Raw genomic sequence first — 14,410 nt, 5'->3', positions numbered from 1 at the left:
TTTGTTTTGTTTTTGGATAACCTGTCACCCAGGCTGGAGTGCAGTGGTTCAACCACGACTCACTGTAGCCCAGACCTCCCTGGCTCAAGCAATCCTCCCACCTCAGCCTCCTGAGTAGCTGGGACTATAGGCATATGCCACCATGCCTGGCTAATTTCTTGTAGAGGCAGGGTCCCAGTATGTTGGCCAGGCTGGTGTTTAACTCCTGGGCTTGAATGACCCTCCTGCCTCGGCTTCCCAAAGCACTGGGATTACAGGCATGAGCCACTACGCCTGACTCTAAACAACTTTTACTGCAGGATCGCACAATAAAGAAACAACATTTATTAATCCCGGCCGGGCGCGGTGGCCATGCCATTGCACTCCAGCCTGGGCAACAGGAGTGAAACTCCGTCTCAAAAACAAAACAAAACAAAACAAAAACATTTATCAATCCCATCTACCGTTTTTCCAGTCACCTGCCTATAACTCTAACTTCATTTTTGTTGACAAGGGTGCAGGCGCGTGTGGTGAATCTGTGACTTTCAGTCCAGCCCTCCTAGAGGCTGGGAAGTTAATTCAGCCCCCAAATTTGCCTACAACTAAAGCATTCTGGGCAAAGAACAAGCTGGGTTCTGAAGATCACAGGGACTGCTTGAGAAACTTTCTCTGGCAAATGTAATACTTTAACATGACCTACTTCCCTGAATACTTGAGCATTCTTTGCATTCCTCCCTGTCATGCAGAGATTGTTTATCAGGCCAGTTCCAGAAGTGACTTGAAATCTCTGTCATTGTTGCGATTCAAGATAAAATTGTAAGCCCTCTTCAGTCACCAGATTCTCAGTTTAGGACAAAAATTCAAAAACCTCAGTGAGTCTTTAACGAGTATCAAGCGAATAACCGATCGTTGTCTTAATCAAGGCTAAATGAGCTTTCTGTATTATAAACAAAATGAAAACTGATCTAAGGCCAGGCGCAGTGGTTCACACCTTTGATCCCAGCACTTTGGAAGGCCGAGGTGGGTGGATCACCTAAGATCAAGAGTTCGACACCAGCCTGACCAACTTAGTGAAACCTGGTCTCTACTAAAAATACAAAATTAGCTGGGCATGGTGGCACATGCCTGTAATCCCAGCTACTTGCAAGACTAAGGCAGGAGAATCTCTTGAACCTGGGAGGCGGAGGTTGCAGTGAGCCGAGATCACACAACTGCACTTCAGCCTGGGCAACAGAGTGAAACTCCGTCTCAAAAAAAAAAAAAAAGACTGATCTGGCCGGGCACGGTGGCTCAAGCCTGTAATCCCAGCACTTTGGGAGGCCGAGGCGGGCGGATCACGTGGTCAGGAGATCGAGACTACCCTGGCTAACACCGTGAAACCCCGTCTCTACTAAAAATACAGAAAAATTAGCCGGTCGTGGTGGCGGGCACCTGTAGTCCCAGCTACTCGGGAGGCTGAGGCAGGAGAATGGCGTGAACCCGGGAGGCAGAGCTTGCAGTGAGCCGAGATCGCGCCACTGCACTCCAGCCTGGGTGAGAGAGCGAGACTCCGTCTCAAAAAAAAAAAAAACTGATCTAAAACTGCCTTCTAACTGAGTTCAAACTAAACTTTAGCTCCTGAAGGTTTTACAAAGAAAATAAATCAGCTATAAAACCAATCAACTGGGTTTTTGCTCACATTAAGGTCAACTATTTTTTGTTCAAATTTTATTCCGCTGCTTTTGTCAGTGGAATACAAAGATTGTAACGGTCAGGACTAATTTAGTAAACTTTTGTGGTGACATGTTCCACTGCTTTTCAATAACTTATTTCATGTAAAACAGAGCAGAACAAGAACAAAAATTTCCATTTAAATATTTAGGTTAACAATATAGGAATCAGGAATTCATGTCTAAGCATTGGTTAAATATGTCATTTCTGGCCAGGCACAGTGGTTCACACCTGTAGTCCCAGCACTTTGGGAGGCCCAGAGAGGCAGATTACCTGAGGTCAGGAGTTGGAGACCAGTCTGGCCAACATGGTAAAACCCTGTCTCTACTAAAAATACAAAAAAATTAGCCAGGTGTGGTGGCTCACACCTGTAATCCCAGCTACTCGAGAGGCTGAGGCAAGAGAATCTCTTGAACCGGGGAGGCAGAGGTCACAGTGAGCACCACTGCACTCTCCAGCCTGGGTAACAGAGCAGGACTCTGCCTCAAAAAAAAAAAAAATAAATAAATAAATAAAAAGTCATTTGTGCAAAAATCATCATAGCAAAATTGGCTAATTCTTAGCAATCTCCCGTAGACTACAATCCTATTCCCCCTCTCCCTCCCAGTTTGTACTGCAGTGCATATCAATTGTAAGTTCAAAGTAGATAGGCCACCTAAGGTTGAAATTTCTACAGAATTCAATATATTACTGATGTTGAATAAGACTGTTTTGACTGGGTGCAGTGGCTTATGCCTGTAATTTTAATTTCAGGAGGCCCAGGTGGGACTATCCATCCTTTCAGCCCAAGAATTCGAGACCAGCCTAGGCAACACAGCGAGACCTGTCTCTTTTTATTTTAAAAGAAAAAAAAAATTAAAACAAAAAAAAGACTTTTACATATGTATCCAAATGAAAAACAATTTCAAATGAAAGTTTCTAAAGACGCATTCTTTGAAAATTCTTTGAAAATGCGAAAATTCTTTGAAAAACATTTATCAATCCCATCTACCGTTTTTCCAGTCACCTGCCTATAACTCTAACTTCATTTTTGTTGACAAGGGTGCAGGCGCATGTGGTAAATCTGTGACTTTCAGTCCAGCCCTCCTAGAGGCTGGGAAGTTAATTCAGCCCCCAAATTTGCCTACAACTAAAGCATTCTGGGCAAAGAACAAGCTGGGTTCTGAAGATCACAGGGACTGCTTGAGAAACTTGAGTAAGAGAAACTTGAAGATCACAGGGGCTGCTTGGGTAATTTCCTATAACTTTGTGAAAAATTATCACCAAGAACTGAAAACATAAAGAGGTTAAAAACTGAAATGCATCAACAATCTTGTCTTACGTATCACAACAAAATATACTTTACAGAGTAAAGAAAACTAGGAGCCAATGAAGCATGTCTTCACTAAAAGTGGTCAATATCAGGGAGTGACAATAGAAATTCATCATTTGTGGCAGGTAAAACCCAGGGCCTGTAATGGCTCAATTCAATAAAAAATCATAGGCTCAGACACAAAGAAAAATAAATCATAAATTGTATTCTGAACGACAAACCAAAGGGCAGACAATGGAGATGGAAAAATTACAAAGTGAAAATGTCTTCTCTGGGGGGAAAGGTACGCATTCCCCAAGCAACCTCATTTCTTTGCCTACAAATGGAAGCAATGCAGTCAATGACCAGCTCTTTCATTTTCAGGTGGACCCAGCCATGCTGGGATAGAACAGTCACTGTGGCATGATGCCATCACGATCTGCCAACTGCTCATCCGGCGGCATCTCTTTTATCTCGTTTTCTCATCTTTTTATTTTTATTTTTCAGAGACAGGGGTCTTGCTATCTTGCCCAGGCTGGTCTCAAACTCCTGTAGTCAAATGATCTTCCCACCTTGGCCTCCCAAAGTACTGGGAATACCAGGTCCACCATGAGCCACGATGCTCACCTCTAAGTCCTCTCTTCTACTAAGACTCACTTTTAGCTCCACCTGCACTTCTCCATAGCCACTATCAGGTCGTTCAGTGTTGATCATCTCTTTTCCTAAAAAATTTGACTTTCTGGCTGGGCGCGGTAGCTCACACCTGTAATCCCAATACTTTGGGAGGCCAAAGCAGGTGGATCACCTGAGGTCAAGATTTTGAGACCAGCCTGGCCAACATGGTGAAACTCTGTCTTTACTAAAAATACAAAAATTAGCCAGGCATGGTGGCATGCACCTGTAGTCCCAGCTACTCGAGAGGCTGAGGCATGAGAATCTTGAACCCGGGAGGCTGGGGTGCAATAAGCTGAGATCACGCCGCTGCACTCCAGCCTGAGTGACAGAGCGAGACTCCATCTCAAAAAAAAAAAAAAAAAAAGAAACTTGACCTTCAGCTGTGCCTCCCTTGCCCAATACTCCAAAAGCCTCCATGGCCCCCAAAGCCAGTGGTCTCTGCTGTGACGCAGACCACTATTAGAGAAATGTTTTGAGCTCATGGAAGCCCTCTGTCATTATCTAGAGAGTCTGCCTCAAATCTCTGCTTTACTTCTATTTATTTATTTATCTGTTTCTTGAGACAGAGTCTCACTCACTCTGTCTCCCAGGCTGGAGTGCAGTGGTGCAATCTCGGCTTCACTGCAAGCCCCGCCTCCTGGGTTCAAGCGATTCTCCTGCCTCAGCCCCTCAAGTAGTTGGGACTACAGGCGCCCGCCAGCACACCCGGCTAACTTTTTTTTTTTTTTTTTTTTTTTGAGACGGAGTCTTGCTCTTTCACCCAGGCTGGAGTGCAGTGGCGCGTTCTCGGCTCACTGCAGGCTCCGCCCCCCGGGGTTCACGCCATTCTCCTGCCTCAGCCTCCCGAGTAGCTGGGACTACAGGCGCCTGCCACCTCGCCCGGCTAATTTTTTGTATTTTTTTAGTAGAGACGGGGTTTCACCGTGTTAGCCAGGATGGTCTCGATCTCCTGACCTCGTGATCCGCCCGCCTCGGCCTCCCAAAGTGCTGGGATTACAGGCGTGAGCCACCGCGCCTGGCCACGGCTAACTTTTTTGTATTTTTAGTAAAGCGGAGTTTCACCATGTTGGTCAGACTGGTCTCAAACTCGTGACCTCAAATGATCCACCCGCCTCAGCCTCCCAAATGCTGGGATTACACGCGTGAGCCACCACGCCCAGCCTATTTATTTTTTTGAGACAGGGTCTCTGCAGCTTCAACTTCCCGGGCTCTAGTGATCTTCCCACCTCAGACTCCCAAGTAGCTGGAATTACAGGCATGTGCCACCACACTTGGCTAATTTTTAAATTTTTTGTAGCAGTGGGGTCTCACTATGCTGCCTAGGCTGATCTTGAACTCCTAGGCTCAAGTGATCCTCCCACCTTCGCCTCCCAAAGTGCTGGGATTACAGGCATGAGCCACCATGCCCACCAGGTGTGAGCCACCATGCCCACGAGCCACATGTTGGTATTTATGTATGTATGAAGTCACCATAGCCATGAAAGAGACGAGGGTAACACTTGAGATGTAGAATATAAAACTATTTTAAACCATGGGCTTGCTATTATAATTGATCGGATGTTTAGCCACTCCCACAATGCTTTCAGTTTATTGCACAAATAAACACAGCAGAAAAAATTGAAAAGTAAAAGGAATCAATAAATCAATAAACAGGTTTATGCATATATGGAAACTTGAGTTTTAACAAGAGGTAACTTTTTAATCAATGGTACTGGAGCAATAGATAACCCATATAAAAATGAATTTAAGATTTCTTTTTTTTTTTTTTTTTTTTTTTTTTTTTTTGAGACGGAGTCTCGCTCTGTCGCCCTGGCTGGAGTGCAGTGGCGCAATCTCGGCTCACTGCAAGCTCCGCCTCCCGGGTTCACGCCATTCTCCTGCCTCAGCTTCTCCGAGTAGCTGGGACTACAGGCCCCCGCCACTACGCCCGGCTAATTTTTTTGTATTTTTAGTAGAGACGGGGTTTTCACCGTGGTCTCGATCTCCTGACCTCGTGATCCGCCCGCCTCGGCCTCCCAAAGTGCTGGGATTACAAGCGTGAGCCACCGCGCCCGGCCTAAGATTTCTCCTTCTAGACATAATCAATAGCTAGTGGAATAAAGATCTAAACATATGAAAAAGAGAACTTTAACTTTTTTAGAACTGAACTTCTGTTTCCCCAGTTCCTAGCACAGTTCCTGGAGTACAGAAGCTAGTAAAGAAGTATTTATGAAATGGCCAGGCGTGGGTGGCTCACCCCGTAAGCCAGCACTTTGGGAGGCCAAGGCAGGAGGATCACTTGAGCTCAGGAGTTCGAGACCAGCCTTGGCAACACAGTGAGACCTTGTCTCTATTATATTAAAAAATAAATAGAAGAAATTAAAAAAGAAATATTTATGAAATCAAGATTGAATAGTAAGTGGCCGAGAAAGCCAGAACTCTATTCTTCAACAACTTGGTAGGTTTTAAGATTTCTTTACAGATTTTTGGACCAGTCAAATGCCATAAACTAAGCCCTTAGCTAGTGTCTACTTATTCAGCACAAGGGAAGTTTTAAATTGATAAATAAGGGAAGAGGGCTTAGGAGGCAATGAGATGGAAGCGGAACACTGAAAAGTCACAGCTTCTGGCTCAGTAAGGATAGGGGCATTTCACTGAACACCTACTTACCTTGAATGGCACAATTTATTTAGAAAAGCCTCCGTTAGGAACCCACTTTTTTTTTTTTTTTTTTTTTTGAGACAGAGTCTTGCTCTGTTACCCAGGCTGGAGTGCAATGGCGCGGTCTCGGCTCACTGCAACCTCCACCTCCTAGGTTCAAGCGACTCTCCTGCCTCAGCCTCCCGAGTAGCTGGGATTACAGGTACATACCACTACACCTGGCTAATTTTTGTATTTTTAATAGAGATGGGGTTTCACCATGTTGGCCAGGCTAGTCTTGAACTGCTGACCTCGTGATCCGCCCGCCTCGGCCTCCCAAAGTGCTGGGATTACAGGCGTGAGCCACCATGCCCAGCCAGCAACCCACTTTTTAATATAGTCAAACAAAGGAATGAAATTATGTGGAAGAAATATTTTCCTTTATTTTATCCTCCAGACGTGTGAAGGAAAATGGTACTCTTCCATCATGTGAAACCTTCCCTCTCACCCACGCGAGTTCCAATCTCAGTGAAATTTGTGCACGCTATCACCCAGTGTCACCTAGACCTGAACCTCTCCCTGGCCCTTATTCAGCTCTTATGCCTACTCTTTCCCCTCCCTTAAGGTAACAGAGCCCACACCTCACACATTAGAACATCTGATGAGCATTTTAAGACTACAGAATCCCAGCACAGTGGCAGGAGCTGGTAGTGTCAGTTACTCAGGAGGTTGAGGCCAAACGATGGCCTGAGTCCAGGAGTTCAAGACTAGCCTGGGAAACACAGTGAGACCCTGTCCCTCAAAAAAAAAAAAAAAATCACAGAATCCCAGACCCTGAGATTGCCTGGGATTTTAATTCAATAAATCCAGGATGAGGTGTAGGGGTGTCTTTGAAAAGCTCCCTAGGTGATTCAATAGCACCACCAGGTTTGGGAACCAGGAAAAATTTAATCCTTCAATACTCCCAGTTTGCAGTGTTTGTATATAACAAATAGATGGTCAGCCAATAAACTGTGGTAATCTCTCCTTCTTAAATTTTGGTTCATTTCATTTTGAAATCAAACATGAAAATGACATGTTACTACAACTGGGATTAAGATTAGGCAGAGTGAAACTACAGGGTTTCCCCCATTTAAAAAACATCACAGAGAAATCATAGGGAAGACAAAAAGCTTTGAACCTGAAATGAATACTTGTATTAAGAGGCACCTAACGGTGTCCCGGTGTCCCAGATAGTTTCCTGTGCTTTGAACACCTACGTTTTTCTCAGAAAATCCGTGTATACCATCCAGTTAACAGAGCCAGGCTGTTGTGAGAACAGGAGAGGATCCCAGGTGAGCCTTCACCCTATTGTTTTCCCAAGAGGTGGATTTCTGCTGCTTCCAATCCCTGATCTCAACATTTCACGGATCATGACCATAAAGTAATTTCTGGCAACTAAATGATTTTAGATTGTTCCAAGAGAAGAAATTTTAAAAGTGATAGCTAAAGAAGTAGGTCATTCTCCAAGCAAATAAATTTAAAGATGGTTCATTAATCCGGAAAGGAAAAGGAGCAAAGAAGAGTAAGACTGCTCTACCTCAGCTGGGTTTTTATTCCTGAACTTGCTTTTTTCCAATTTGAGTAATTTCTGGGGAAAAGATTTTTTTGTTTTTGTTTTGTTTTGTTTTGTTTTGTTTTTTAGAGATAGGGTCTTGCTTGCTCTGTCACCCAGGCTATATAGTGCAGTAGCATGATCATAGCTCACTGCAGCCTCATACTCCTGGGTGGAAGCAACCCTCTCACCTCAGCCTTCCAAGTAGCTAGGACTACAGATACACGCCACCACACTCAGCTACATTTTTTATTTTTTGTAGAGATAGGGTCTTGCTATGTTGCCCAGGCCACTTGAACTCTTAGCCTCGAGTGATCCTGATCCTCCCTTCTTGGCCTCTCAAAGTGCTGGGATTACAGGTGTGAGCCCCCACACCTGGCCAGAAAAAAAAAAACTTTAAAAATTAATTGGGCTGGGCATGGGGGCTCACACCTGTAATCCCAGCACTTTGGGAGGCTGAAGTGGGAGGATTTCTTGAGTCCAGGAGGTCCAGACCAGCCTGGGCAACACAGTGAGACCCTGTCTCTACCAAAAATAAACAAAATTAGCCAGACATGGTGGTATGCACTTGTAGTCCCAGCTACCTGGTGGTGTGTGCCTGTAGTCCCAGCTACTCGGGAGGCTGAGGTAGGAGGGTCATTTGAGCCCAGGAGGTCGAGGCTGCAGTCAACCAAGATTGCACCACCGCATTCCAGACTGGGCAATAGAATGACAGCCTATCTCAAAAACAATAAATAAATAAAATTAAAGTTAAATGCAAATGAAAATGAAAAGTAATTAACAGTAAAACAAACCATAGCCTTTCATGCTCTGACAGCCAGGCCAGTGCATGATCAGATGGCAAGCACATGGCAGAGAAACATGATGAGGCATTCAACTTCACAGTTAAAAATGCACCAAGGAAACTGAGGTACCATTCTTCACCTAGCACATTGGCAAGAACTGGAAAATCTGATACCCATGAAGGCAAAGCATGGGAAAACAAGTGCTGATCTCCACGGTGGGAGTGCAAAGTGGTAGAACCTCTTTGGAAAGTCAATTTAGGAAGGGTTAATTTTTTTTTTTTTTTTTTGAGACAGACTCTCGCTCTGTCGCCCAGGCTGGAGTGCAGTGGTGCAATCTCGGCTCACTGCAAGCTCCGCCTCCCGGGTTCACGCCATTCTCCTGCCTCAGCCTCTCCAAGTAGCTGAGACTACAGGCGCCCGCCACCACGCCCGGCTAATTTTTTGTATTTTTAGTAGAGACAGGGTTTCACCGTGGTCTCGATCTCCTGACCTCGTGATCCGCCCGTCTCGGCCTCCCAAAGTGCTGGGATTACAAGCGTGAGCCACCGTGCCTGGCCTAAATTTTTTGTTTTTGTTTTTGAGACGGAGTCTTGCACTGTCGCCCGGGCTGGAATGCACTGGTGAGATCTCAGCTCACTGCAATCTCCCCCTCCCAGGTTCAAGAGATTCTCCTGCCTCAGCCACCCAAGTAGCTGGGATTACAGGACCCGCCATCACACCCAGCTAATTTTTTGTATTTTTAGTAGAGACGAGGTTTCACCATGTTGGCCAGGCTGGTCTCGAACTCCTGACCTCGTGATTCACCTGCCTCGGCCTCCCGAAGTGCTGGGATTACAGGCATGAGCCTCCACACCTTGCCGGGTTAAATTTTTAAATGCATATAAAGCTTGCAATTCAGCAATTACACTTATGGACTAGGACAATCTAAATAGAAACCCAAGGAATTGGTCAAATCATTACAGGGCTTCAACCCACAAAAGGGAAATTTATGCACCCAAATTAATAAGAATGGGGGCAGTTATTTATGTCCTGATATGAAAAGACATCCAAAACCTAAAGTTCCAGAATCTACACGTGATATGGTCTTTTTCTGAAATGGAAAAGACTGTGCCATTTTTATCTACTTTCATGTGCATTAAGTTTTTGAAAGAATATGTAAGAAGCCATCATATTGGCTTCAAATTATTACTTAAATTTGTAAGTAATTTACCCTACTTATAAATTTAAGTTCTCAATCATTCATATTTTTAAAAAAATAAACATTAAATGAATCTTGCTATGCAATGACTTTAAATAAAAATCATTAATAAGGGTAAACAAATGCTTTTGATCTTTTTTTTTTTTTTGAGACAGAGTCTCTCTCTGTCGCCCAGGCTGGAGTGCAGTGGTGCCATCTCGGCTCATTGCAAGCTCCATCTCCCGGGTTCATGCCATTCTCTTGCCTCAGCTGGGTGGATCATGAGGTCAGGAGTTTGAGACCAGCCTGGCCAACATGGTGAAACCCCATCTCTACTAAAAATACAGAAAATTAGCTGGGCATGGTGGTGGGCGCCTGTAATCCCAGCTACTCGGAAGGCTGAGGCAGAAGAATCGCTTGAACCCAGGAGGCAAAGGTTGCAGTGAGCCAAGATTGTGCCATTGCACTACAGCCTGGTCAACAAGAGGGAAACTCTGTCTCAAAAAAAAAAAAAAAAAAAAGAATTCAGTTCAAGGAAATTCAGTTGTTTTTTTTTTTTTTTTTCAAGAGATAAATGTACTGGCTTAATTTTTCTTAGAATGCTTAGTACTATAAATTCTAATTTCTAACTTCATGAATGGCTACTGCATATAGAATTATAGAGACGGGGGATGATGCCATTTAGTTTGAGTTTTCCTGCACTGGTGTTCTTTAACCACTGAATATGTATTAAAACTAACTAAGACAAAGGAAAATAAATAATTTATTAGTATTTTTAAAAACAAAACATTTTATTTCCATTTTGTTATCTTACAAGATCCAAACTAGAATAATCTTAAAATGTCAGCTTAAAGCTGTAAAGGCATAGAAATTAGTCAACCCAAAAGAGGATGCACATTTCAAGGCCTTTTCTTCATAGAAGGAAATATTTCAAGTGAAAATCCCCACTGATCTTATTCATCCACTAGCCCATAAGCTGTAATGGATTTAAAGGAAGCCGTGCGATTCCTGCAGTCTATCGGTACCCAAAAGAATCATCCCCACATCCATATCTCCAATTTTTGGTCTCTGCTCTGATCAGAAAGTAGCAGCTCTTATAATCTGGTGAAAATCCACAGGAATATAGGTAGCCACAGACACAGAAACATCCCTCTATTAAGCAACATATAATTCTTGCCTTAAATTCTGGCCCATTTTTGTAACACTGGTGATGTAGTCACTTTGAGGCCATCTTCATTCTCCATTTCCATTGCTAAACAAGTGGCAAATAGGAGGAAGCATATGACCTCAGCTTATGGAAGAATTATGAAATGCAGCTGGCCGCCTCAACTGTCTATTTTTTTTTTTTCTTTGAGACAGAGTCTCGCTCTGTCGCCCAGACTGGAGTGCAGTGGCTCCATCTCGGCTTATTGCAAACTCCGCCTCCCGAGTTCACGCCATTCTCCTGTGTCAGCCTCCCGAGTGGCTGGGACTACAGGAGCCCACCACCACGCCCGGCTAATTTTTTGTATTTTTAGTAGAGATGGGGTTTCACAGTGTTAGCCAGGATGGTCTCGATCTCCTGACCTTGTGATCCACCCACCTCAGCCTCCCAAAGTGCTGGGATTACGGGCGTGAGCCACCGCGCCCGGCCAATTGTCTGTTTTAATGCATGAGAGTCAAACACATCCTTAAATTTACCAGTCAGACAATGGATTCTTCTATTTGAGTACATCTTTATGTTTTGGTGATTCATGGCTCTTGTAATCAAATGGAACCATAGCTTGTGGAGCTAACAAGAGTCCCCATCTCCCCACCTGCCAGAGACAATGGCCTCACCCTGTTGCAACAGACCATTGTTCAATGTCCAGCATTGAAATCACTCATCAGGCAATAAATATAGAAAGGCTAATTAATTATGATTGTCCAGACTTAGTCTGGAGCCTGGCTCCAGAAATCAAGATTAGCCAGACACATGGAAGTCAGTTTGTCACTGCTCACCCCACCCTCTGTTGCCACCTGAATATGTTGCCACCTTAATATTTTTTTAAGACAAATTTTTAAAAACAGACAAAGAATAATGTGAAGTGTGAGGCTTTACTTACCACCAGCATTCAGGTCATCTAATCTTCCTGCACCCTGCAGTTGTGAAACGGCCATGTCTCAAAATTAAACCCTGGCAGATAACAGATCAAGCCACTCCCCCCTCGCCCCCGCCCGGATCTTACATATAAAGACTGTAAAAGATTTCCAGTCTATCTCTGGATCTAAGGGAAAAAATAAAGATTACAAAAGATTGAATAGAAGATAAAAACTCCTTCCATTTTACAGAAATGCACCATAGATAAAACCAAGATTTCTGCTTTAGTGCATCTAACTGTTAAGCCTGGGTAATCAAAAGCTTGTTTAACTCTCCATTTGACCTAATACAAGTGATAATTCAACCAGCGTAATGTCCGTTCAGTAAAGGGCACTTAGTCAGTAACTGGTAATTAAAATTAGCAGAAAAAAAAGGAAAGTCAATCCAATTGATAAACAGATACCATGCATGTGATATAAATGTCAGCTATTAGATAGAAAAAGATCTGCCTACAACCTTTAATTAATGATCACATTCTATCCAAGGAGGGAAAAATGATGTATTAGCTTAAACCTCCCCAACCGTCCATAGACACATCAAGGAAGTTCAAGACATAATCCTATGTAACTCAGGGTATGAAATGGTCTCATTTGAGCCATATGCACTTAATATATTTGTCTATTTAAGATAAAACCCAATTTAAAATTGCAACGCTAACAAGTCACTCTATATCTAGAGAAACAGAATCCAAAGCCCCCAAATCTGAGGTTTTTGGCCAAAGTAGTCACTTGATCTATTAATAACCGAACAGACTGACTTGCCATAGTCACTATCATCATCAGTCTCACGTGATAATGAAATGATCAAGGGTTAAATTGTAGTAAAATCAGATAGGTCAAGGTATTCTCCAACTTGATATTCTCCAATCAAAACCAAGGAGCCAATATCACCCCTTCCTCTTTCCACAAGTATTCCTGAGAGCTGACTCTGCCAGACAGCATGGCACGCATGAAGGTACACCGTTGGTCGGCACAACCAGGCGTGTTCCCTGTCCCTGTGAAGTATTCAGAACAGCCAGAACACTAAACCCACACATGTGAAAACTGCTGGGACGGGTCCATGGTGCCACGGAGCCTGGAGTGGGAGATGGGATTACTTGGAGGTCAGGAATTGGAGCTTAACGAGAAGAGGGGAGGCAAGGGCCATGGTGCTGAGTCATTCTTAATTGGGGAGTCCTTTTGAAAAGACATTTGTGTTCAAAGCCTGAGTGATAAATTTGGCTAGTTTAAATGAAAACTAAATACATTCCAAGGATACATGTAAGTGTATTGATTTGTCTCCAAATTGATAACTGGGCACTATGCCAACAAGTTCAATGATATTCTGGATGTCATTTAAGTGATGTTTTAAAAGGAGGTTGTTTGGCTGCTTCAAGACGGTTGGCAACTTGGAAAGAGGAAAAGGATAAGGTTATGGAAGAAGGAAAAAGAGAACGGAAGGAATATTTTTAAATAAACAAATTCAAGTTTACTGGGAAGGGAATAAATCCCGTATTTCAGGGTGGACAGTTAGTAAGATCTGAAGGAGTATAAAAGCCGGGGCGGTGGGGGGAATGTCACCCAACTGCAAGTTTTTAGCAATTATACCTTAAAATTATTTTCATCACTAGACTCTGAACACTGATTACAGAGCCACTTTGACAGTAGCTGGCATCAAAACATTATGTGCATACAGTAAGTATTAAAATGCGACTTGGATCTCAAAAGGATAGTACATTCCTCAGGCCAGAAGCTTAAGCATCTCTTAGAAAAACCTACATAGCACAGAGGCACAGTTAGTACTTAATATCTAGGGACCACGGATTTTACAAGTAGTTACGAATCAAAGACTGGAGGTAAAAACTATATTATTAACAGCAGTCTCTCAGCCCAAATGAGACTAGGACAGCTAAGGAGGTCAAGGCAATTAGGTCATGGTTGTAGGTTCCTTTTTTTTTTTTTCATATTGTAAACATCTACACCTCCTGCGATAACTCACGTGCTCTATCCTCAAATTTGACATACCGCAAATTTAACTATTAAACATGGTTATCCACATCTTTCTACAAGGTATCACAAGGGTACCTTTGTGATACCAGTAGAGTGAAGCCTTGCTAATGAATACACGCGCTGGAAAATACATCTAAAATACCACGACCAGAACAAGCCACAGTCTTGGCGGCTGTCCTGGCCCACAAGAAATATTCCAGCCTTGAAGACTGAAGCCGATAAAATGCAGTCGTTTCAGCACTGCGTCCAGGGAAGAGTACCCGGAATGCTCGTTACACTCCGACCCCATCCTTCGAGAACTTCTAGCCACTCTACTGTGTGTTTGGCCAACTGAGTCTGCAGGCAAAGCGCTGAGCGAACGCGAGGGCGCTGGCTGGTTTGCGAAACCTGTCATTCCTTCTGGAAACGCAGCGCCTGCCCAGGTTTTCCCAGGCTCCGAGCGAGCTACACCCCAGGCTTTGCCTCGGGAAGGC

The 14,410-nt window shown here is 43.7% G+C and overlaps 1 protein-coding gene across 3 annotated transcripts in view; it reads right to left on the bottom strand.

Moving 5' to 3' along the window:
* Positions 1-14,410, bottom strand: part of AKAP12 (A-kinase anchoring protein 12) — a 122,430-nt gene that overhangs the window by 106,734 nt on the left and 1,286 nt on the right. The window contains exon 1 of one of the 3 annotated variants that reach the window (XM_055267452.2): positions 11,915-11,938. The exons of the other annotated variants lie outside the window; for them this stretch is intronic. Coding sequence (XP_055123427.2) covers positions 11,915-11,923 — 9 coding nt within the window. The 5' untranslated portion in view covers positions 11,924-11,938. Of the gene's footprint in view, positions 1-11,914; positions 11,939-14,410 lie in introns of those variants that run through there. 3 annotated transcript variants of the gene reach the window in all.

This window comes from Symphalangus syndactylus, chromosome 2, assembly GCF_028878055.3.
Source record: "Symphalangus syndactylus isolate Jambi chromosome 2, NHGRI_mSymSyn1-v2.1_pri, whole genome shotgun sequence".
Taxonomy (NCBI): Eukaryota; Metazoa; Chordata; class Mammalia; order Primates; family Hylobatidae; genus Symphalangus; species Symphalangus syndactylus.
The sequence above is the reverse complement of the archived record's forward strand: the minus strand, read 5'-3'. Positions and strand labels throughout refer to the sequence as shown.